Here is a 24,191-nt window from a genome sequence, read left to right as displayed (position 1 = left end):
GACCCATTTACATGACACCAACTTTACGGAAAAACATGAAAAACTAGGCTATTTTAATCTGCTTCCAAGTCATTGTAGCAAAAATCCTTTGTTCACTGTTAGTGTAAAAAAGTGTGCGTGAAGGGCTGTCGCTGTACTTTGCTCTGAGATCCAAAACGGGAATGTGGTGTTTATTGCTTGTTAGTTGGGGGTAGTGCACTCTTGGTGCTCGATACTATCGAAGGAGAAGGGGAAGGGGTGTGTGAACTGGTGAACTTCTTGATTTGTAAACAAAAATCAATCGAGGGTTTGACTTGTTTTGACAAGAAGTGATCGGTTCTCTTCTCATTGCAAGCCCATTGTAAGTTCCTCGCTGTTTGTTCATAGCAGAATATTGTAGTGCGACCCTTGTTTTCCAGCACAGGTAAACCTCTGAAACTGTAAAGTGTCTCTTACCAACAGGCAAGGAAAATGGCCACACTTGAAGACAAGATTCTAGGAGAGAAACTTCACAACTACTGCAGTAGTAGTGAAGACGAAGACGAGAAGTCAGGCTCTGGAGATGAAGAAACTGGTGGCAAAGAGACTCAGCCTTCCAACTCCAATGCCTTGCCACAACCTGAGCCTTGGTCTGGCTCATCGACAAACACTGGCCCGAAAGGTGTGATCAAGGATTGGCAACGATTCAAGCAGTTAGAAACAGAGAAGCGTGCTGAACAAGAAAAAGAAAAATTGGAGCTCATTAAGAAATTGTCTCTTACATGTCAGTCAGCTTTAGATGATGAGAAGGATAAAGCCAAAGCTGAGCAGCTAGATCCGGAGCTTCAAGAGCTTCTTGAGGACAGCTTTCTTCTTCAGTATCAAGAGAAAAGGATGAAAGAGATGCTTGACCAGTACAAAAACCTCCCGTCATTTGGGAAGCTGATTTCATTAAATGAAAGTGGAGAATTTTTGGAGGTCATTGATAATGAGCATGCCGCAGTGACTGTAATCATTCATATATGTGAGAATAATATTTCAGGATGTCACTCTATGAATAGTTGTCTTGAATGTCTAAGTGAGAAATTTCCGAAGGTCAAGTTCTGCAAAATATTAAGCTCTGTCGCTGGAATGAGTCAACGTTTCAAGTCTGGAGGGCTTCCTGCTTTGTTGGCCTACAAGGGAGGGCAGCTTATAGGGAACTTTGTAAGAATTACAGATGATCTTGGCTCTGACTTTTCTGCCGAGGAAGTTGAAGCATTTCTTATTGAGCATGGTGTGATACCAGACCAATCTTGTATTCCAAAAATTATACAGCAGTCATCATTAAATGATGACGATGACGATGAAGATGATGACTAGAAAAATGCCTCTTCTTAAATGTTGCTTTTAGACATTTTAAACTGTATAAATCTATGATTTTGTAAGTGATCTCTTGTTGATGTTGCATGTTGTTAGAAATAACTATTAGATCTTTTGTACCAAGCCTTGTATAACTTCGAACTGCACTCTCATTATTATATCCATACAATTACATTCTTAAGTATTATATGTAGTACTAGGTTTAAAGCAACTTCTTCCAATGTGCGTTTCAACATTTGTCTTTTATTCTCTTATTGAGTTAAGGAGTGGTAGAGTTTTTGGTTTGCACAGTGCATGCAAATTGAGACTGTCGGGACCAATCCTCGTCCAGAAGCCAAACACTTAAGCCTTATCTATGTATTCTTACACGTCTGCCAAATTTTTTAAAATTGTGAAGCATAATATGGACCCCTTGAACTAGGTACTTCAATTGAGCTAAATGTAGAAATTTCTAAGGACTGTTACTTACATGTTCCCCTTTTAAGTTTAGGTTGTTCTTGAAAATGAAATTTTCTTACCTAACTCTCTAAAAAATATATTTCTATGTATTCTTCTACTGTCAAACTTAACAAATAAAAAGATTGCTATATCATCAAGGCAACTGATGCTGTTATTAATTTCCCTGACCCTCCTCTTCCTATGTTACATATATGACTCCTGAAGCATTCAACATAGTTCCAATAATTCTACTGAGTACAGTATAGCTTTAGCTTCATACTCTGTGACCAATTAGCCATGCTTTTGGGTTTTCAATAGAAATGGTGTCAACATCTTGCTGACTGAACCCTTTCAGTAACATTTTTGGTACCACATTTGTAAAAAGATGTGAATAACCATGTCCTCCATATTTCACCTGAAAAATTTTGAACACTTTAAAAGATAAGCCTACAATATTAATTTAAAAAAACAACAAAAAAACAAAGAAATGTTAACACCTACCAGTCTATGTCGGGTGTGAATATCATGAGACCCAAGAAGTTGAGTGATTTTTCCCTCAGCTTTCAACCATGAAAATATTTCCACCCTCTGAGCATCGGATGGCATATCCTGGGTGGGGTTTAGCTGGTACCATGAACATTCTGTGCCAAATAAGTCCAGTTGACAAAAGCAACCTAGCTCAGCAAAATCAAGGAAGTGCTGCTTTTCATCAAATGTACCTGTAATTGAAATAAAGCGACATTTTTGAATTTTTAGAATTAAAAAAAATGGCCATAGCGACCAAGGTTAGAGAGAGAGAGAGAGAGGACTAACTGAGACAGTTAAATCACGAAATGTCAGTATTATTATCGATCAAGGAATGACTTACGATCCAAATGGGACATAATGGCTCGATTTGCTTTGCCTCCTGCCTCCAAATAGAGGCGCATGATTTCAAATGGAGCCTTGTTATGCCGGCCTGGATGAAAAGTAACAGCGCATCCAAGAGTGTTTTGTGCTTGGGCTGTAGCTCGAATGGCCCGTTTCTCAAAGTCTAAAAACGGAAAAATTTACAAATGGCAACTTAAATAAAATCCATTTATTGCACATAAACATAGGGTGAAGTACCTGTAATTGGCCATACGCTGCCCACCTCTCCAATAAATCCACATTTAACACTGGGGTAGTCGATACACCCTACTGTCATCTCTGTTATGATAGAGTTGTATAACTCTTCTTCTCTCATGCAGCGGACACTCTCAGGCTGAAGGTTCTCAACATAGTATCCTAGACATTTTTAAAACACTCATAGAACAAAAATTCTTTGGGTTTGGCATATAAATTTTGAGGTTTGTACTCCTGGAGATAGAAAAATAAACATACCACATCCAGCCAGAATATTCACTCCTGTTTGACGGCTAACGGTTTCCATGAGTTTAATCTTTCGTTGAATTCCATGGCTTGTATTTTCCACAATGGTCCCACCTCCAGCAGATTTAAAGAGCTCAATATCAAATAATACTGCAGCATCAACTTCATTTCCATAGAAAGCAAGATTCTCTCGGCTTCCATACCTGCAACAACCAAATAAAAAGTTCTGGTACACCTTTAGCAGAAACAATGAAGTATATTTCTCCACATAAGAGAATACATACGGGTACTGCTTGACCAAACCAATGTTCTCAAGACACAGGCTTTTTTCTATGAACGGCTTCAAAGTGGGCGGGGGCGGTATGTAGAATTCATCGAAGTTCAATGACAAATGCTCATGCGTGAGAGTTCGTCCAAGCTTGCCAGCGTCCACTGGCCCCAACACTGTGAGCAGCCGTATTTGTTTGACACATTTCAAGACCAGTCCAAATGACAGCGAGCGTGAAGGGTTTCAGAGACCAATTTACCTGTCTGGACCACAGAGGCCATAGCGGCGCGTTGGAGTAGGGCAATGTCGCACTGTCACCGTCCTGCTCGTCAAGTGGGCGCGTCGCAGGCTCACCTCGCCGATGGTGGACCGGTTCAGCGGCAGACTTGGTGGTGTGGGGATTGGGATTGGGATGACGGGAGGCACTGACTTGGCCGGGCTGCCTCGCTTCAACGCCACGTTGCAGGTTGCAGCTGTCGCAGTGGACGCCGCCACAATGGCAGCACCGCAGAGAGAGTGCCTACATTCAGGCGCCTTGCCTTGCCTTGCCAGCCTCCGCGACTGCCGTCGTCCGTGCCGGTGCCTGCCGGTGCCTGCCGGTGCCTGACAGCTCTGCGGTCCTGCCCTGCCCTGCCTGTCGCTCGACGCGGAGCCTGGCGGAGCCTGCGCCCGCTATCAGTCCGTTATCGCTGCATGACTGCGCAGTCATGACTGTCTTGTTCTACTGGGAGTGGTTAAGACTTAACGTCGAACCCGCGGTGCAGCCTCTGACCAACGCCCTATCGTGTTAGTTCGGCATTCTCCTTGGCCTACAGAGATTCAGAAGATCGCTTTGTCGCGCTGTCTCTCTCGCACCCTTACGGAGTGCCCCATCAGTGCGAGAGAGAAAGAGCGACGAAACGACCCTTAATCGCTCGGCAGGCGCGCCTGCGGGGGGCTGGGGCCGCCTGGAGCGCGACGGCAACGAACATGAAGTAGTGTAGTGTCCACAGTCCACGAACCCGGCCCCGCCCCCGCCCCTGCCCCGCACACCCCGCGCTGGCAGTGGCGGATCCAGAGCCGGCCAGAGGGAGAGGCGAAGCGTGTCGCTTTTTGACTGCCTACCTTTCAGGCTAAAAAGGCACTCGTGTAAATTTTTGTCAGAGTGTCAGAAACATGTCTGAAATCCTGATCAAAATAAGCGCACCTCTGAAATCTGACTCTCTAAAAACTTAGTCTGACGTTGATGGCTCGAGTTCTACAGAATGTCAGAATAAGTTTTCATCTTTCAGAGGTGCGTGAATTTTGATCAGGTTTCCAGACAGGTTTCTGACATTCTGACAAAATTTACACGAGTGTGTGTGTGTGTGGAGGGGGGGGGGGCATTGTCCCACTGGATCCGCGTCCGAGTATGCCTGACAGCTGCTCCGACCAACCTTCCATGTGACTCGCAACCAGAAAAGGAGGAGAAGGGGGTAAAACCACGTGTCGCAAAAGTACGACCCCTTGGCGCAGTCTGTCCCCTCAGTCTCCCTGCCGGCGGCCGCTGCCTGCGCTACCCGCGACCCGGAGAGCCCCCTCCCAGCCCCCTCCCTGTTGAGGCCCGGTGGCGCGGACGGACGGTGGTGCTCAGGGCTGTGGACAAACTGGACACGGAAAACCACTTAGTCACGCGGCCAGCAGTCCGACTCCGTTACAGAGCTCCCCGTCTGGCAGTCCCTCTCGCACCCCTACCCAACGCCCCGTGAGTGCGAGAGAGACAGAGCGACGTAGTATTCGAGCATAGAGCATAGTATTCGAGATTCGGGAATGAGCCCGCTGCAGGACATGGAGTGGCACGGTTCTGGCGGGAAACGGGACGTTCCGCGCCGCCGCTTCATCCCACCAGTCGAGCGCTCTGTCTCTCTCGCGCCCTTAGGGGGTACCCCGTGAGTGCGACAGAGACAGACTGACGACGCGCACGCCACGAAGAGCCGTCCCAGTAATGCAGACTGTGGCGAGCAAAGGTTCACGAGTGTCTCGCGGGTCGCGCGGTGAACCAGGCAAGCCAGCACACTGAGATTCGGTTCCGTCGCTCTGTCTCTCTCGCACTCGAGGGGCGTCCCGTATGGGTGCGAGAGAGACGCAGACGACGCCCAGCCTGCAGGCCCCGTCCCCGTTTTGTCCTTTTTATGGAACCGGAAAGGGATGGAGCGCGCGCGTTGATGGCGAGATGGCTGTCACGTTTTCTGAGGGAAACTGAAACAAGGACGACATTTTCAGCCTCTGCAGAAAAAAAGGATGAGTGTCTTGACACTGGCAGAGGATGGCGCGAGGCTGGCGACGCTTTTTTCTTGTTTGTTTTCAACGAGAGCAAAAGTGCCGGGAGGTTGGCAGCCGCGCCTCGCGCACGCTGATGGCCCGGCCCGGCGCGGCCCGGCCCGGCGCGGGGCGGTATGCCTGGGAAACAGTTGCTTTGTGTACACTCAACCTCAAGAGCCGCAGCCGCCCGCGCCACTGGGACGCGCGGCGCCTCGCTTGCGTCTTGTGTGGTGTGCCGAGTCCCTGCGACGCGCCGAGCCCTGCAGACTGAGAGTCGCTCTGTCTCTCTCGCACCCATACGGACCGCCCCGTGAGTGCGACAGGGACGGAGCGACGAGAACGACTCTTGGAATCAGTCTGCAGCCGAGAGGGCCAACCCCTAGGCCAGCCCCTAGGCCAGCCGAGCCGCGACGGGCAGGCCAGGGCAGGCCGTGCTTGACGTGCTGCTTGACAACGAGGCGAGGCGGGCTGGGGAAGCACCGGGCGGGAAGCGCTTCATCATGGCCGCTTTTTGCTCATTAAAAATAAAATTCTGTACCAGTGGGTCTGAGAGACAGCCTCAGCGAAGCTGGAGAGCGGCGGCGGCATGATTGTGTGTACACACTATAGATATTTATGTGCTGTCATTCACTGTTAAAAATCCACTGTAATATTACAAGACAATCACCTACAGTAATGCTGTTAAAAAACAGCAGTATTGTTTTGTGTCTGAACAGGAAACCCATCCAGAAACAGCACTTTCGTTTCATAACAATTTCCTTGTCAAGTAACAACAATGAAATCGTGATTCAAAATAGTTGAGTTGTCGTTGAACAGGTTTCATGTTTAGAAACAGCCTTTTGCAATCTTAAAACATACATTGTTGTCAGGTTACAAGGGTCTTGTTTAATAACAGCACGATGAAATCAACAAAAATGTTGGGAAGACATCGTCGAAGACTCCAAAGAAGTATTGTTTTATTACAATCGAACTGTCAGAAAACAGCACCGAGGGCTACAACATGCTTGTAATAAAACAAGTCGTGCTGCTATCAAACTTAACAGCAAAAGTGCTGTTAATTTACAGCACTTTTTTTAACAGTGTTGTCCACAACTATTGCCATGTTTGTGTACATGGGTGTGCAATTTAAAACGTAAATTAGGGACAATATTTCCTCCATATATTGTGCTCGTTTCCCTCTCTGCTTGCCGCGGTTCGTTCAAGTGCAGGTGAAGGAAGAGGTGCCACTCTCCTTCGTGGCGTTGGTGGCGTGTCGAGGGGGCAAAAACTCGGGATTTTCGTGTACACATGATTCGGAAAACGAATGATTGCGCATGGTTTTAATTGATTTCATGGCTGATTTTGCCTTATTTCGCGACGCACCAGGGTGATGTTGAGCGTGATTGCGTTTGATTGTGTTCGGAAAGAAATGATTTCGGACTGATTTGGCCTGGTTTCGTGTGATTCTGCCTAATTTCGGTCGATTTTAGTGATTTTGGCTGATTTTGGATTGCTTGATTTCGCGTGATTCTCAATGATTCGCGTGTGATTTCGGGGGCCGTGTACACATGATTGCACGAGTTTTTGCCCCCTCGTGGCGTGTTCCTGGCCTCCCCGTCGTCCTGGCCAGGTCCTGGCCAGGTCCTGGCCAGGTCCTAGCCTCAATGGCCTCGCGGTCCTCCAGACGATTCCACAGCTTCTCTCCTCCATTAAACTCACCTTTGCCTCGGATTGCTTCGCTCTCGCCGCAGCCTGCCACGATTCCGGCCGCCCCGCCCCGCCCCGCCCCGCCACGACTTGTCAGCAGGCCGCGCTTCCCGCCCCGAAAGAGTAATGAAGCAATGCAATTTTTCTCTCCGTTAAACTTTCGGCGACCGAGAAAGAGAAACACTGGGCGCGCATTACGTGGCGCGGCCCACCGAGGGCCAGCCCACGAGCAGGCGGATTCAGAGGGTCGTTTTCGTCGCTCTCTCTCTCTCTCTCTCTCTCTCTCTCTCTCTCTCTCTCTCTCATGGAGCGTCCGGTGTGAGTGTGAGAGAGACAGAGCGATGAAAACGACTCCCGGAATCAGTCTACACTACAGAAACCACCACCACCCATTCCCATCCTCGCCTCGCCGCCGCCGAGGGAGGGCCACCTGCAGACTGATTCCGAGAGTCGTTTTCGTCGCTCCATCTCTCCCGCGCTCACGGGGCGTCGCGGCCGAAGGGGTGGTGCGAGCGAGATGGAGTGCCGAAGCACTAGATTACCCGGAGGTGGCGAGGGCGTGCCCCGCGCCCTGGCGGCCCCGGCCGAGATAAAAGATGTAGTGGCGTTGTGCGGAGACAAAAGAAAGCTCCAACAATGAAGCAGCCAAGGAGTGGCGAAGTCGGGGCGCGGCTGAGTGTGTGTGTGTGAGCGCACGTGTGTGTGTGTGTGTGTGTGTGTGTGTGTGTGTGTGTGTGTGTGTGTGTGTGTGTGTGTGTGTGTGTGTGTGTGTGTGTGTGTGTGTGTGTGTGTGTGTGTGTGTGTGTGTGTGGAGGGGAGATGCAGGTCTTGGTGGCGCGCTTGCGTAAGGTAGCGGATACCACTCCACCAAGTGCGCACGCTGTCTACCTCGGCCTGCCGAGCGATTCAGAAGAGTCGCTTCGTCGCTCTGTCTCCGTCGCACTCGTGGGGCTCTCCCTCGCCGTGCGAGAGAGACAGAGCAACGAATAGCGGCTTTGCTGCTGCACCGCGCGAACCTCCGCTTCTCCGCCTACGCCATCATCGCGGTTCAGTTGGTACACTGCATAGCGCCCGCGAGTCACGGGGTAGGCCACCCGTTGAGCACAGCGGAGCACCGGGACGGGCGCTCCCCGGCCCGGGCCTACAGTGTGAGAAGGCCGACCGCACGGTCTTGTGCGCAAATTGGGGAGGGGGAGGAGTTGGGAGGGGGGGAGGTGTGTGTGTGTGTGTGGGGGGGGTGCATTGTAGTGATACAAAAATAGCTTCCAGCGCGACGCGCGGATCGCTTTGCTTTTGTGTTGGCCGACTTTTTCTCCTCTTTTTGGTGTTTGCTTTTCCTTTTAGCGTCGGCTGCTACGGGGCGCAGTGGATGTCAATCGGAGCGGAGTGTCGCGCCCTACGTAGGGATCGCCTGGCTGGGCGTTTTGTCCGGGCCGCAGGCTGATCGCTCTGTCTCTCTCGCACTCATGGAGCGGGTCGTATACGAGCGAGAGAGACAGAGCACTCATGGAGCGGGTCGTATACGAGCGAGAGAGACAGAGCACTCATGGAGCGGGTCGTATACGAGCGAGAGAGACAGAGCATTCATGGAGCGGGTCGTATACGAGCGAGAGAGACAGAGCACTCATGGAGCGGGTCGTATACGAGCGAGAGAGACAGAGCACTCATGGAGCGGGTCGTATACGAGCGAGAGAGACAGAGCACTCATGGAGCGGGTCGTATACGAGCGAGAGAGACAGAGCACTCATGGAGCGGGTCGTATACGAGCGAGAGAGAGCACTCATGGAGCGGGTCGTATACGAGCGAGAGAGACAGAGCACTCATGGAGCGGGTCGTATACGAGCGAGAGAGACAGAGCACTCATGGAGCGGGTCGTATACGAGCGAGAGAGACAGAGCACTCATGGAGCGGGTCGTATACGAGCGAGAGAGACAGAGCACTCATGGAGCGGGTCGTATACGAGCGAGAGAGACAGAGCACTCATGGAGCGGGTCGTATACGAGCGAGAGAGACAGAGCGACGGAAACGACTCTCGGAATCAGTCTGGAGCTGGCCTTGCCCCGCCGCCTCGCCTTGCAATTCACACAATCCCCGCCCCGCCCCACCCCGCCATCACCCCCCCCCCCCCCCCCCCTCGCCCCACTGGCCCGCCCGCCCCGCCCCGCCGTGTTGGGTTTCAAGATGATCAAAGCCAGGTGCGAGGATGCACGGGGCACGAGTCTGACGCCAAACCTGCCAACCCCACCGGGCTCGGGGAGCGGCTCGGGGCGCGGGAAAAAGTCAGGCCGAAAGTAGCGTGTTCGCAGGCAGGGCGCGGCCCATCCGCCGACAGTCCGTAGACCGTCCGCAGACAAAAAGGTACCTTAATCGGTCTGCGAACTGTCTGCGGACGGCAGGGTGCACCCTGCACATGTCGGAGCGGAAGGTGTGTTGAACGTCTGCGAACCGTCTGCGAATAGTCGGGAATCAAACAACAACACAAACAAAACTAAAAGTGTACCCGCGGTCTGGGCGACTCGAACCCGCAGCCTTTCGCCTGCCAGTCAGAGCCGCTACCCACTCGGCCAGAGTGGGAAGTCTGGGACATAAGATGCGAGGCTGCGTCAAGTTCCGCGCAGCCACCCCGACTTCGGTCACCGGACTTGCAAAACAATGTGAACGCTCTACAAATCAAAGTGTTTTACTTGTGCGCTGTAACTGGAGCGTACTTGTCTGATGTCCGCTTCAAATATTGTGTACGTACTACGTACTTGCCAAGTACGCTCTAAGAACAGCGTACATAGACAAGTACGCTCCAGTTACAGCGTACATAGACAAGGTTCCGCGAGTCGCCGCGAGATGGCGCTGCGCGCGCCGAGCCGCCGCACGCTCGCGGTGGCGACCTCGGTTAGCGTAGTAAATAGTCGTAAGCAAGGACGGCACGTTGGAGTCTACTTCGCTTCGAGTCTACGCTCCCCACGTCCTGAGCGCCTGTCACAGCAGTTCTACTGAGATACTTCTCGGACCACGGTGAGCGCCTGTGCGTCCTCTTCCCGAAAAGGACGAGCGCTTGCAACGGCCGCTGCCGCCGACGGCCGCTCCCTCCAACGGCGTAGCGCCCAACTGGCTACTACCCCGGTCGACTCCATCGCTTTCGCCGACGACGACATGTACTGGTGGCGACCGTGCCGACGGTCACGCGGTTACATTTTGTACCTCCATTTACGGACTTTAGGGTGCGTAATCGGCGTGCTCCCAGAAATCACCTTCAAAAAGACAGGCCGTACAGATTTTACCACCTCCACGACACCATGTGTTCTGCCAAATGAATTTCGAGTGACAGACTTGCAACTGACTTTTCCCAGCAGGCAAGTGGTGCCAAATTTTCCAACTCGCATGCTGGTCCCTTCCCACCAGACACACGGCGGCGTCAATTTACATGCCAAAGTGGCAATCGGCGGACAAGAGAAAATTTGCCGTGTTAGAGCACGGACCACCGACCACCGGCGCGGGGAAAGTCTGTGGAGGACGGATCTGCCCGAAGCCAGATGACGGCAAAATTGGATTACGTTGTACAGCTACCCTTGGGTCTGTCGCTCTCCAGCGACGACCGCGAGGGGCGCTCGCTGTGAGGCTGGGCCACGGGCTGCTCCACTGGCTGGGCGATACTCCGCGCCGCGCAGCCGAGCGGCATGGGGTAGCGGCACCTGCACAGGCGGCGTGGGCGCACTCAAAGTCTTGCGGTGAACATTCTACACGATCTGTCGGTGCGCACCCGCTGACTGTGCAACTTACCTTGGAAATCCCGTCGCACCGAAAATGAGACAATTGTTACCATTAGACGCCGATGCGGCCGGTGCCACCGTGTAGCATTTGGAGTGTGGGGCGGCGAAGAGCTGCGGGGAGCGTCCCTCAAGACCCGCTCGTAATGGGCCACCTTGGAGCACCTTGCGAGGTACTAGGGAGAGAGAGAGAGAGAGAGAGAGAGAGAGAGAGAGAGAGAGAGAGGGGGGGGAATTCCCATTTAATTGCGTTTGTCTGCATGGGCGCCAGCAATCGTTCATTAAGCCAGTATTGAAGCAGATTGTGCTTTCGGGCGTTGGGAGGTGGGCCAGAGACTGGAGGGGGAAAGATGGGGGCGGAAAGGGCCCGGGGGTTAATGGCGCAAGCGAATACCGCCACGGAGCTTCGGAGTCGTTTTTTATCACGGCCTTCTTCCTCGCGAGCTACTGTACGGATTCCAGAGCGGACTTTCCGACTCCCTGATTTCTTTTTTTTTTTTCGGGAGGCCTTTCTTTCGGTCGTTGTTTGTGGCCCGGCCCCGGCGAGGAGGCTAAAGTAGCTCGGGGGCGGCGTCCTCGGGTCCTAGGCCTGGCAGGGTCTGGTTGGTCACCTAGCGGCGGGGCGGGGTGTTGCCGCCTCGCAGGTATCTTTCTAGACAGGACCGCTGCCTCCCCCCCCTCCGGCTCCACACGCAGCCCCGGGGAAGAAGGCTCTGCTGGTGTTAATTAAATCATCCGTCTGAGCGTGTGCGGGGCAGGCCGAGCTGCCACTGGCCACGGCACGGCCATGCCACGCCACTGGGGCGGCCACGCCACTGGCCGGACACTGGCCGGCCACGCTGCGAGCTTAGTAGACCGGCCGCGCCGGCGACGCCCGCGGCGGAGAGGAGAGGCGGTCGGTGCTGGCGGTGATGGCCAGCGCGAGAGAAGAAAAAGGAAACACGTTGGACGAAAAATAATACGGTGTGGTTACTGCGCGCTCCCCTTGGAAAGGAGTTCACACCATGTGGTGTACTGTGCGACCGGTACAGAAGCTAGCATGAATGACATCTGTCTTGACGAGGGGACGGGCAGCGTGCACGGCAAATCCATCAGGGAATGAACCGATATTTTTGAGAATCCCAGTAGACGTTCCTAGTAATGTACTGATGATATTCCTGGAAATCTGGAGACCGAGCAGCGCGTAGGTCTCAGTTCACACAATTGTGGACACGTCGAAAAAACATGCGCCCGCCCTTTGATCTGGAAGAACTACCTAATCTCACGCAATGTGTGAAGTATGAAAGGCAGCACTCGCTGCACGCTGCGTTTCTATACTATCAGTCGATGTTCTCTTTTAGTCGAAAAGCGGCGCCGGGTCTCGTGGGCTTGTCCAAAGGGCCCGTGAATTTGGCTCGACGTAACGAGTATGCGTTTCTTGGGATCCTGGTTCCATCGGTGCGGTTCTGAGAAGGCCCCGGGCGGCGCTCAGTGAGCTAGAAGACCGGCGCCAGCGGCAAAAACTCTACTCTAGACGCGTTTTGAGCTCCAGAGTCGCTAAACAGGACTCGAACTGAGCGTGTGACCCCACTATAGATTGCTCTCCGAACGAGGAGTTCATTGGTGGGGTCACACGTTTCGGTTCGAGACCCATTTAGTGACTCTGCACCCCAAAAACGCGTCTGGAGTTTTAGCCGCCTCCACCGGTCTTCTGGCTCACTGCGCGGCGTCCGCTTTGTCCCCTTTGTCTTCTTTGCAGGCCGGCAGCACGACAAACATGCACGCGCACACCCACGAAAACGCTGTATGAATTTCTCAGAAATGGGCCTTTGCCTTTGCTCGCTGTCGCTAGCCGAAGAGGGAGCGCCCGACGGCGAGGCGATAGGCAACCCCAGTGCTTGCGTGCGTTCCCGCTGCCTACCGGCCATTACCATTACCATTAAGGGCTAGACCACGGCTGTTCGCCGCGCCGCTACGCTGGTAGAACTGGTAGGTGGTGGTGGTGGTAGTGTAGAGGGCCCTGGGGGTAGGAGTGTCAATCAGCAACACAAATGCCCGTGTTGCTTCCGTGTGATCGACTGAAGAGAGAACGAGGCAATGAGGCAAAAAGATCTCGACAGGTTGGGCAGTGGGCACGCCAGCAGGTGTATTCGTCTCCGGCGACGCGTCTCGAGTAAACACGGGGAAAAGTCGCAGGACGTACAGTGGTCACTCCGGGACGGGCTCCACACTGTGAAACCACTCCACTCTTAAAATGCGGAGGTGCTGAATTTACAGTCTTCGCTCGTGGGAGTGCAGAGTTTGCAGTCTCCACGGCCAGGGCAGGCTCCAGGGCAGGCTCCAGGGCAGGCTCCAGGGCAGGCTCCAGGGCAGGCTCCAGAGCAGGCTCCAGGACGGGCTCCGGGACAGGCTCGGGGCAGGAGGCTCTAGCGTCCGGCCCGCTGGAGCACTGGAGGATGGAGCGGGCCTAGCCTGGCCGGGGTCCGGCCGGCAACGGAACGGAGGCAACGGCAACCGGCGGGGATACGGCCGCAAGGGGGATTGTCTCCATTACGGACGCCGGGCATCCGTTTTCATTACTGCCCCGTTCCGCCCCACCCCGCCCCGCCCCGCCCACACTGACTGCCCCTCTGCCGGCAGGCGCGCACAATTTACGGTGTCGTTTTACAGCTGTAGAGCGTTGTCGAAAGACGCGGCGGTGCAGCGCTGTGCGGCGTGCTGTGCGGTGTGCTGCGCGCCCCGTGGGATGGCCGATGGCGCGGCGAGCCGCACTCCAGGGGGGCGTCTGCAGCACTGCACTTGACGAGGAGCGCCACGGCGACACGGAACAGCGCCAAACAGCCGCTCCCTCACTCACTTACTCACACTCTCCACCATTGTCCAGACAAAACAAATTTATCTCAGGGTCCAGCGGGATTCGAACCGTCGCTCCACGGTCCGGCGGGCGGTGCCGCTACGCGCTCGGCCACCAGGGGCAGCCCTTCTCGTCGGCGCCGTCCGAGCACCAGACGACGCGGTCGCAGCGGATGGAGGCGGGCCAGCAGCGGTTGTCGCAGTACACGGCGCCGCCGCGGCAGTCCTCCGGGAAGCTGCAGCCCTCCTCGTCCTCGCCGTTGTCGCAGTTCATGATGCCGTCGCACTGCTTGGAGGCGAGCACGGTGCGCGAGTCGCAGGCGAACACGGGCCGCGTGGGGCAGCCCACCTCGTCGGCGCCATCCTCGCAGCGCGCGATGCCGTCGCACCTGCAACAGGGGGAGCTTGGTGACGCCGGGGGAGCCGCGCGGAGCCGCACGCCGCACGACCCTCTCAAAGCCTGGAGTCGGTTCCATCTCAACGCGGCGGACTCGGCGCCAGCACACGAAGCAAAATTCTTTTACGTTCTGAATCTCTCTCCAAATTTCCCGAATGATTGCTCCCTCAGCCCCATCTAGCCACCCGAAAGGTTCGAAACGGCCTCTGTAAGTGGGTAAAATGTGCGGCCACCCGGTCGGCGGCCGGACCTGAGACCGCACGGTGGGCCAGAAGACCGGTGGAGGCGGCCAAAATTCTAGACGCGCTTTGAGCTCCAGAGTCACTTGATTGGCCTCGAACCGAATGTGTGACCCCACCAATGGATTCCTCGTTCAGAGAGCAATCCATTGGTGGGGTCACACGTTCCGTTCGAGTCCAATTTAGCGACTCTCTAGCTCAAAACGCGTCTGGAATTTCGGCTGCCTCCACCGGTCTTCTGGCCCACTGTGGACCGTCTGGGACTCACTTGTGGGCGCAGCGGCCGCCGCAGAACACGGCCGTGGCGGCGCACGCGGTGCAGTTCCTCTCGTCCGCGCCACTGTTGCAGTTGATGTTGCCGTCGCACACGTACTTCTTGTCGATGCAGCGGCCCTCGCCGCAGGAGAAGCCCACCTCGCTGCAAGCAGAGACGCGGTGAGCGGGCGCGGACCCGGCCGGGGCCGCACAGTGGGCCAGAAGACCGGTGGAGGCGGTGTCGGCGTGTAAGTGTACCCCCCCGACCCAGAGTACCCCCGGGTACACAACGCCTAGGGCCAAAGTACCCTGGGGTACATGACGACTAGGTTCAATGTACCCAGGGGTACAATTCGCCTAGGTGCCAGGCGAATCGTACCCCGGGTACAATGCGGCTAGGCGAAATGTACCCCGGGGTACATTTTGCCTAGGCTTATTGTATCCCCCGCCGGCCGGAGGAAGATGCACGTCGCCTAGGCGCAATGCATCCCCCCCGGATACAAAGAGCCTAGGCGAGGAGTATCCCCTCGGCCGGCCGGAGGGGGATACAATAAGCCTAGGCGCAATGCATCCCCCCCGGATACAAAAATCGAAAAAAAAAGAAGAAAAAAAGGGGGGCCCTTCTCCCACCTCCGCACACAGGTCGGAGGGCCGCCTGCAACTTCGGTGGATCGGGGGAACCGGTGCTTTACAGGCGGCGACCCCAGGGGTTCTCGTCTGTATATGGGCCGGGCTTGAAGGGCGGGTTTGACAGTCTCTCTCTGCCTTGAGAGCCTTTGCTTTTCGCGGGGTGGTCTGTACCAAATGTACACCCGCTGTCCGGCGCTCTCTACCAAACATACAGCTTGTTTAAGGGCCAGCTTCAAAGGACTTATCATCTCCTCCCGTCGAATCAAGGAGGACCCACCCGCGACCAATTACGGGTGGCTGGATTGACGGATCAAATACTCCGTCGCTCCAGTGCCGAGGCCAACCCGCCGAAGCGCAGTTGCTTTTTAGACACCCCAGCGGAGTGGCCAGGTGAATGTGACTCTGACCACTACGCTATCAAGCTTGTACGTCTGGCGTCGTGTTGGACGACGGGTTTGAGTTGCAGTGGAAGGAAGCCAGTCGAAAAATGTAATGAAATGATGGGAGTCGATCCCAGGACCTTACTGCCGGGACCGCACGACTTTTGCCGCTCGCCCACCACGGCCCATGACGAGTAGAGCGGCGTGAGGCGGGCTCTTGACGCGACAGAAATGGACCGACCCGGTCAAAATTTCACAAGAAGTTTGGGGAGTCGAACCGCCGACCTCAGCACGGAGGAGCGACGCCTCTACTCCCTAGACCACCACGGCACATGCAGTTTGTTGGCTGAAGTCACGGTTTTCAGCCACACTGGGCGAGGCAGTAAAATTAAATTTTAATGTTTGTTAGGAATCGAACCCCGACGTGTGGGACTGTTCTACACGGCTCCGCTCTGATGGCCTCAAACCGTTCCACAAGAGAAAGGAAATCGAAAAAAAAATTTGAGATGCCGGTATTCGAACACCGCACTGTGCAAATGCGATCGAACGTCTGTAACATTTGCACAGTGCGGTGTTCGAATACCGGCATCTCAATTTTTTTTTTCGATTTCCTTTCTTTTGTGGAACGGTTTGAGGCCATCAGAGCGGAGCCGTGTAGAACAGTCCCACACGTCGGGGTTCGATTCCTAACAAACATTAAAATTTAATTTTACTGCCTCGCCCAGTGTGGCTGAAAACCGTGACTTCAGCCAACAAACTGCATGTGCCGTGGTGGTCTAGGGAGTAGAGGCGTCGCTTCTCCGTGCTGAGGTCGGCGGTTCGACTCCCCAAACTTCTTGTGAAATTTTGACCGGGTCGGTCCATTTCTGTCGCGTCAAGAGCCCGCCTCACGCCGCTCTACTCGTCATGGGCCGTGGTGGGCGAGCGGCAAAAGTCGTGCGGTCCCGGCAGTAAGGTCCTGGGATCGACTCCCATCATTTCATTACATTTTTCGACTGGCTTCCTTCCACTGCAACTCAAACCCGTCGTCCAACACGACGCCAGACGTACAAGCTTGATAGCGTAGTGGTCAGAGTCACATTCACCTGGCCACTCCGCTGGGGTGTCTAAAAAGCAACTGCGCTTCGGCGGGTTGGCCTCGGCACTGGAGCGACGGAGTATTTGATCCGTCAATCCAGCCACCCGTAATTGGTCGCGGGTGGGTCCTCCTTGATTCGTCGGGAGGAGATGATAAGTCCTTTGAAGCTGGCCCTTAAACAAGCTGTATGTTTGGTAGAGAGCGCCGGACAGCGGGTGTACATTTGGTACAGACCACCCCGCGAAAAGCAAAGGCTCTCAAGGCAGAGAGAGACTGTCAAACCCGCCCTTCAAGCCCGGCCCATATACAGACGAGAACCCCTGGGGTCGCCGCCTGTAAAGCACCGGTTCCCCCGATCCACCGAAGTTGCAGGCGGCCCTCCGACCTGTGTGCGGAGGTGGGAGAAGGGCCCCCTTTTTTTCTTCTTTTTTTTTCGATTTTTGTATCCGGGGGGGATGCATTGCGCCTAGGCTTATTGTATCCCCCTCCGGCCGGCCGAGGGGATACTCCTCGCCTAGGCTCTTTGTATCCGGGGGGGATGCATTGCGCCTAGGCGACGTGCATCTTCCTCCGGCCGGCGGGGGATACAATAAGCCTAGGCAAAATGTACCCCGGGGTACATTTCGCCTAGCCGCATTGTGCCCGGGGTACAATTCACCTGGCACCTAGGCGAATTGTACCCCTGGGTACATTGAACCTAGTCGTCATGTACCCCAGGGTACTATGGCCCTAGGCGTTGTGTACCCGGGGGTACTCTGCGCCGACGGGTACAGTTCGCCTCCTACAGCGGCCGAAATTCCAGACGCGTTTTGAGCTAGAGAGTCGCTAAATTGGACTCGAACGGAACGTGTGACCCCACCAATGGATTGCTCTCTGAACGAGGAATCAATTGGTGGGGTCACACATTCGGTTCGAGGCCAATCAACTGACTCTGGAGCTCAAAGTGCGTCTAGAATTTTGGCCACCTCCACCGGTCTTCTGGCCCACCGTGCGGCGAAATTATCGCCTGAAAGGCAGGTCAAAAGTCGGACTTGGTCTCTGTCAAGCAACTTTTGCAATATCCCCCCTTTTCTCTGAACCTGTCTCTGGATCCGGCCTGGTGGCGAGACAGGCGGTCGGAACGGGATCGCGGCGACGCTCGGGACGCTGCAGCGCGCTGCCTCGCCTGTCAGGACCCGTCAGGACTATGCAGCCGCCTGGACAAGTCCGCGACACTGCGACGTGCTGCAGAGGCAAGTTTGCTTGCCACAAAATTGACACGCCGTTTTCACCGCCAAAAATCGGCAAAACTGTCTCTAAAGCACTCTCCGTATCGCCAAAATTTTGCATTGCACCAAGCGAGGGGGTATGCACTCTCTGAACCTGTGTACCGACTATTACGCTATTACGCTCTATTACGCCACAAATTAATCGGAATTTAACTAAAAAACGGCCTAAAACACTCCAAAATTGATAAAAATGTGACAATTTTGGCTATTACGCGACTATTACGCGTCTTATTACGCGTGCTATTACAGATAGAGTGAACCGACTATTACGCTAGTGCATACCCCCTCGGCACCAAGGCTCCAAATATTGGCAAGCTGACGAAGATTTCAGGTCGATGCTTTGCAGCGGACGGCGGCTCAGAACTCTCATTGTAAATCACTGCTCCACCAAAACTGTACGAAATTCGACAGCCGCCCGGAAGAACCGCTTATCTGTGTGGACAGAACGGCTAATCTGATCGGAGCGCTCGGGAAACCACTTGAGATTTTGATTTCGACCGACACCTTCGGAGCGCTTTTCGTACAAAGAACTTTATTCGAAAAAAAAAAAAATACCTGGCTCGTATTTTGACCGTCGGAATGTGAAGTTAATTTTCCTGTGAAAAGTACGGCTTTATTTTATCAGTGTGGTCGCATCGGCAGCTCGGCTTTCCTGATTTGTACCAGAACCGTGTTGTGCCAAACATTTGGCTGTCACTGCATCGACAATCCTAGGGGGTAAAGACTTATCCGGGGCACCGGCTTACAGCGCCTGGACGGCACACCAGTAATCCGGGTCAATGTTGGCCAATTTTAATTCACAGGTAATCCGAGGGGTTATCCGGGTACCTCGGTAACCCGGCTGACACGAAACCAAACAGTCGTTATCCCTCGACAATCTCGCTCTCTCTCTCTTCTCTCTCTCTCTCTCTCTCTCTCTCTCTCTCTCTCTCTCTCTCTCTGTGTGTGTGTGTGGTACTCTACTCACGGGTCGCAGCCGGCGGCGTTGACCGAACCGACGGCGAGCATCACGACGGAGAGGGCGGCGGCCAAGGCGGGCAGGAGCAGCATGGTGGCGGCTGCGACTCGGACTGAGGTGGCGCGCAGCGCGCACGGCCGAGCGAGCAGCGGGCCCAGCGGGCCTCGGCCGGCCGGTCGAGCGATTCTCGCTCTGTCCCTCTCGCGCTCACGGAGCGTGCCGGAGGAGTGCGAGAGGGACAGAGCGAGAAGTGCAGTGAGCGGAATCGTTCGACAGGGTTATCAGGAAGACCCCGACGACCGCCGGACCGAAACACGGAGGCGCCTTGAGCGCAAAACGGTGGCGGAGACGGCAGTGCTATCGCAAAGCGCCTATCAGAGCAGTGCAGCGCGAGACTTGAACCAAGCACTGCCCGTCTGTGTGCCTGTCTGTCTGTCTGTCTGTCTGTCTGTCTGTCTGTCTGTCTGTCTGTCTGTCTGTCTGTCTGTCTGTCTGTCTGTCTGTCCGTCCGTCCGTCTGTCTGTGTGCCACGGTCACCGCGGCCCCGCCCCGCCCTTGACCCGTTGATGGCGAAGTCTCGGCGATACCGGCGTTGTTTACACACAAACCGCCAAATGAGCATCCACCACACTGGCCACGGCCAGCGCCACCACACCCGAAAACGGTCGCCACTTTATCTCCCCGAAAGTGGTGATGGCCACCGTTTTCCAGTGCAACTGTTTTTAGCGCGGGGACCGATGCACGGGCCGCGGCGGGCCTCACGCACACATTGAAAAGTATTCAGCAGGAGAGTAATTGTTTTCTCTTTGGGAGAATGTTTTTCTTGACACCAGCCCCTCCCCCACGCTGCCGCGCTCTTCCACGGGCCGCTGCCCCCCGCCGGCCCGCCGCCCCCGCGGGACTCGTATGTTGTCATTTGTCCACTATAACCTGCGACCCCACTGAACTGCCCAGGCTTGGCGGCGCCATGGCGGCGCACTGCGCGGCCGTTCCCTGCACCGCGAAAGCCAAAGCCAAAAGCAGGGAAGCAGCGAAGCAGCCCCAAACCGGGAAAAATGTTTCATTCGCAAAGTTTTCTTCGGCGAACTTCAGCGGTCCGGCCAGAGAGAAAAGGGGAAAGGGGGGGGGGGAGAGAGAGAGAGAGAAGAGAGAGAGAGAGAGAGAGAGAGAGAGAGAGAGAGAGAGAGAGAGAGAGCTAAACTGTTTACGTGCGGGGATAATAGTGCTCCAGGTCCTGGTCAACCCGACAAACGCCTTGGTCCGTCCCTTGTCTCAGGACGAGGCTGATGCCTGATGGCCACGGCCACCCAATAATGCAAGAAGCGAATTTCCTGTTGCGGAACACGGATGACACTGTGGGCCTCCATTGGTGAGGACCATCGCTAAAAATGCCTTGCGGTAAAAGGCTGCTGCCCCAATATGCATATTATGGTGGAGACTTTTTTCCATACTACAAAAGAAATTCGACAAAATGTCTAGGGTACCCTGAATTTTTAAAGCTAGGTGGCAAAAGTCACCTGCCTCGCACATAATGTCGAGAAGTTTCATTGCGGTATGGAGAATTTTCATCATGATATGGGAATTACCGTCATGATATCGGGAATTTTCACCAGAAAGAGAATGTTCACCATAATATAGAGAATTTTCATCATAACATGGATAAATCTCCACAAAAAGACTTTTTGTCGTTAGGCCCACGTGCAGCGGTTTTGCCTGCACTTCCGAACGAAGAATAGGCGTCGTCTCTCGGTTTCATAGTGTACCGTTGATTGGTTATTCCGGCTCGTCACTCGGCCGCCCATGCACTCGTTCAAAGGCCGTTTCAGGAAGTCGGGGCAGGCCGTCGACGTCCTGGAAGCGCCGAAACACACACACACCACCTGGTGCTCCTCACATAGCAGCCACGCAGCCAGCCACACGCAGCCAGCCACGCCCCGTCGCACTACATCGCCGAGGCAGAGCGCCGGGCTCCCCAAGCCGTCACCAGGTAAGGGGTTGGGGGCTCGGGGGCCAGCAGGACCTGGCGGGGCGGGCGGGGCTCCACTCGCTGTAACTGCCCCGGTGGGGGCCGTACCAAACGTTAGCGAGGCATATAGTTTTCGCCCCCGCCACCCTCCGCCGCTTCCCTGACGTGGGGCATAACTCAGTCCCCGTTTTGACGTCCTCGGAGGGAGGAGTGCAAAATGCTGAAAGTTGAGCGACAAGGCGCGGCGACGACGACAGCCCGAGGGTGCCTGACCCCCGAAACAAAGGAAAAACCGTCATCGACGTGAAAAATCCCCGCAACAATTTCGGAACGGAACCTTTTTTTTAGTATTCTCGCAGGCTTCTCTGTATCGAGGTTTGACGCTGTGCACAAGAGGGAGCAGGCAGCCCGCGGGAGAGGAAGGGGGAGGGGGCAACAGGGATTAGCGGGGCCCCCAGTGTATAGACACGGCCAGTGTGTGACCCATTTCAATGAAAAATAATTTGGGAAATGCACGCCCAGGGCGGGGCCATGAATCAACGAGGTTTTACCTGCAAAGACCTTGTCAGACAGCGCGCTCTCTCTCTCTCTCTCTCTTTGCTTCCCTTTTCCGCCTTTTCATTTTGCCCTTTTCCCCACCCTGACACTGATGCACCGCTCACTGGAGTTAGGACTTTGGCGAAGGGATAACCCGAATGTTAAAAAGTCGAAAGTCTGCATGTGCCCGGCCCAATCTGCAAACATCGATTCCGACTATGGTTCTTCACTTTTTGAAGAAGACGGCTGCGTAATAAAAATAAAACAAACTAAAACAAAATAAAACAAAACAACAAAAAAGGCCTTATTGGCATTGCTGGAAGGGCCTCTTCGCATATTTTTCCGTCTTGGTTAAAAGCCTTAAAGTCTGATAGTTTAGATCACTAATGACTTTACCAAAGGCCATCCTTTTTGCCGTGAGGGAAAAACTCGGGTCGAGTTCCGCTTTCCTGCGAGTTGAAACGAAACAAGTTCTCATTTTGAGGCCATTTTCTGTCTTGGCGGCGGTGGGCCCGGCCAACTTGGTCGCAATGAGCGTGTGGTCTGCGGCAACTCTACCCAAGCAAACTGTCGGCCCTGAGGACACTGCATTGAGTTCCCCGCTGTTTGAGGGCGTGGCCCGTCGGGCCCGCGGGGGGCCGCGGGGGCCCCGGACCCACTCGGCCCCTGACGCCAGGGCCGCCAACTTGAAGGACCTCCTACATGTTCGCTAACTACCGCTTGGCCGAGGCGAACCTCGGGGTGGCGGCCTCACGCCCGCCCGGCCCGGCCGAAGGCAAGGCCCACGGCCTGGACAACAATTGGAGTCCGGAATAGAATAGAATAGAGTGGAGTGGAGCGTGAACCGAACGCCGTGTGCCGCCGGTCTATTTCTCTTGCTGGCAATCCGACGTGACGTCGCAACAATGACGCTATCGGACCTTGCCCCCCTCCCACCCCCTCCTCCTCCCCTTCCCATTCCTTTCCCACCGTTCTTTGCCTCGTCCGATTGGTGCCGTAAAGTGTAGAGGGGCGTGGGGTGGTTCAAAAACTCGGCCGGACGCGCAAAAAATAAATTTTTTAAACAGGGACTAAAATAAAGAAAACAGCTTATTTGGTTTCCTGTCGACACACTATGGTAAAACAAAGGCGTATCATTGCGCCTCTCGTGAGGCGTGTACTGTCCGTGGCCCTTCAAGGGCCTCGAGATGGACGTAATGTCTCCGAGCGCAGGTCGATGCTCGAACGAAGCTTTAGTTTCGCAGTGTCGCGGAGCATAGCGACGTGGAGGGGCGGCCCTTCGCCAGGCCGTGCAGCCCGTCCTGGTGGAACACGAAATTAATGCCCCACGGAGACAAGAAGCGCGCAGGTCGCCACACTTCCCCACTCCGAGGGCCATTGCATTGTGTTTGGATGAGATGCACACCACTCCCACGGGCTCGGGTTCCCGGGTCTCACGCCAATCCATCTGAGGAGCTGTTTTTGTATCAAAGAAGAGATTTCCGCGCTGACTGTGGTGAACGTACCCCACAGCAAAAACGGTTCCTGGTTTCCCCAGGTAGGTGATCCAGGGAGATCCTGAGGAATTCAGCTTCTTTAATACAAAAACAACTACTCAGATAAACTTGGATTGGAGACGCCGCAAAACAGCACACTCTAAATGTCTTACGGTGAAAGGCTGCACCACCATATTATTGGTGAAGATTTTCTCCATAATACAAACGAAATTCGTCAAAATATTAAGGTAACTTACAGTGAATTCTCAATGGTATGTTATAAAGTCAGCTGCACCACCATAATATAGGGAATATTCACAATTTTACAGTCAACTTTTAGAGCGCTAGTCGACGCATCTTTCCTTCTTTTTCCGCGTTGCCGAACCCCATTTGCTGTTCGCTTCCCGGACAACGAGGCGTGGCCGCCGCTTGTCCCGTGTCGCCTGGACGACGGCTGAGGGAATGTTTTATTTCTCTGCCAGCCAGTCCAGCCAGGGTCGGTCTGGGCCGGTGGAGGGTTGCCGAGTATACATTCCGAGCCGCTGGTGGCCGTGAACCCTCTGCCGGGATGGTACGATGGTACCCCGCCGTGCCGTGGTGTGCCCCGCTCACATGGACAAGTGGACACGACGGGACACGAAGTGCCCCCTTATCGCCAATCTCGCCCACAGCGACCCACCATACCGGTAGCCCACCACACTGCGACCCACCACCACACCGTGGCCCACCACTACACTGTGGCCCACCACCACACTGCGACCCACAACACTGTGGCCCACCACCACACTGCGGCCCACCACCACTCTGCTGCCCACCACCACACTGTGGCCCACCACCGCTCTGCTGCCCACCACTCTGCGGCCCGCCCCATTGCTGCGACCGGTTGCGGTGCGCGAGGCTTTATTACGCGCCAATAAAACTCAGGTGCGGCCTCATCTACCTATCTATCTGGCGGCCGGCCGGCCTGTCCATTTATCTGGCTGACTTATGGCCCGGCCCGGTGGAGGGCCCTGCTGCCCTGCCCCGTGCGACGCGGAGCGACGCGGTGCGGTGGCCGAGCGCCACTTTGCCGC

General features: G+C 54.9%; 3 protein-coding genes across 3 annotated transcripts; 1 reads left to right on the top strand and 2 right to left on the bottom strand.

Moving 5' to 3' along the window:
* The first annotated feature begins 194 nt into the window (after window positions 1–194).
* On the top strand, window positions 195–1,921 carry LOC117650535 (phosducin-like protein). The gene is made up of 2 exons (XM_034394038.1): window positions 195–340; window positions 442–1,921. Exon 2 carries the CDS (start codon window positions 451–453, stop codon window positions 1,318–1,320), a length of 870 nt encoding a protein of 289 aa, XP_034249929.1. The 5' UTR covers window positions 195–340; window positions 442–450; the 3' UTR covers window positions 1,321–1,921.
* LOC117650534 (phosphotriesterase-related protein) lies at window positions 1,544–4,005 on the bottom strand. Its single transcript, XM_034394037.1, has 7 exons — window positions 3,636–4,005; window positions 3,393–3,552; window positions 3,121–3,311; window positions 2,866–3,024; window positions 2,627–2,791; window positions 2,260–2,477; window positions 1,544–2,173 (listed from the first exon to the last, which is right to left on the bottom strand). Exons 1-7 carry the CDS (start codon window positions 3,655–3,657, stop codon window positions 2,033–2,035), a joined length of 1,056 nt encoding a protein of 351 aa, XP_034249928.1. The 5' UTR covers window positions 3,658–4,005; the 3' UTR covers window positions 1,544–2,032.
* A 9,190-nt stretch (window positions 4,006–13,195) lies between these two features.
* Window positions 13,196–19,276, bottom strand: LOC117650936 (LDL receptor repeat-containing protein egg-1-like). The gene is made up of 3 exons (XM_034394587.1): window positions 19,150–19,276; window positions 14,840–14,989; window positions 13,196–14,324 (listed from the first exon to the last, which is right to left on the bottom strand). Exons 1-3 carry the CDS (start codon window positions 19,230–19,232, stop codon window positions 14,036–14,038), a joined length of 522 nt encoding a protein of 173 aa, XP_034250478.1. The 5' UTR covers window positions 19,233–19,276; the 3' UTR covers window positions 13,196–14,035.
* Between the last annotated feature and the right edge of the window lie 4,915 nt (window positions 19,277–24,191).

Source organism: Thrips palmi, unplaced genomic scaffold (assembly GCF_012932325.1).
Source record: "Thrips palmi isolate BJ-2018 unplaced genomic scaffold, TpBJ-2018v1 HiC_scaffold_5, whole genome shotgun sequence".
Classification (NCBI taxonomy): Eukaryota; Metazoa; Arthropoda; class Insecta; order Thysanoptera; family Thripidae; genus Thrips; species Thrips palmi.
The sequence above is the reverse complement of the archived record's forward strand: the minus strand, read 5'-3'. Positions and strand labels throughout refer to the sequence as shown.

Bases quoted from the DNA above. Each gene is read 5' to 3' on its own strand.
- LOC117650936 (XM_034394587.1), bottom strand. From the start codon at position 19,232: ATGCTGCTCCTGCCCGCCTTGGCCGCCGCCCTCTCCGTCGTGATGCTC. The intron at 14,990-19,149 runs GTGAGTAGAGTA...CTCTGCTTGCAG, and splicing joins AACGCCGCCGGCTGCGACCC to CGAGGTGGGCTTCTCCTGCG. The intron at 14,325-14,839 runs GTGAGTCCCAGA...CCCCTGTTGCAG, and splicing joins GGCGGCCGCTGCGCCCACAA to GTGCGACGGCATCGCGCGCT.
- LOC117650535 (XM_034394038.1), top strand. From the start codon at position 451: ATGGCCACACTTGAAGACAAGATTCTAGGAGAGAAACTTCACAACTAC.
- LOC117650534 (XM_034394037.1), bottom strand. From the start codon at position 3,657: ATGGCCTCTGTGGTCCAGACAG. The intron at 3,312-3,392 runs GTATGTATTCTC...TGGTTGTTGCAG, and splicing joins GGTTTGGTCAAGCAGTACCC to GTATGGAAGCCGAGAGAATC. The intron at 2,478-2,626 runs GTAAGTCATTCC...TTTCAATTACAG, and splicing joins CATTATGTCCCATTTGGATC to GTACATTTGATGAAAAGCAG.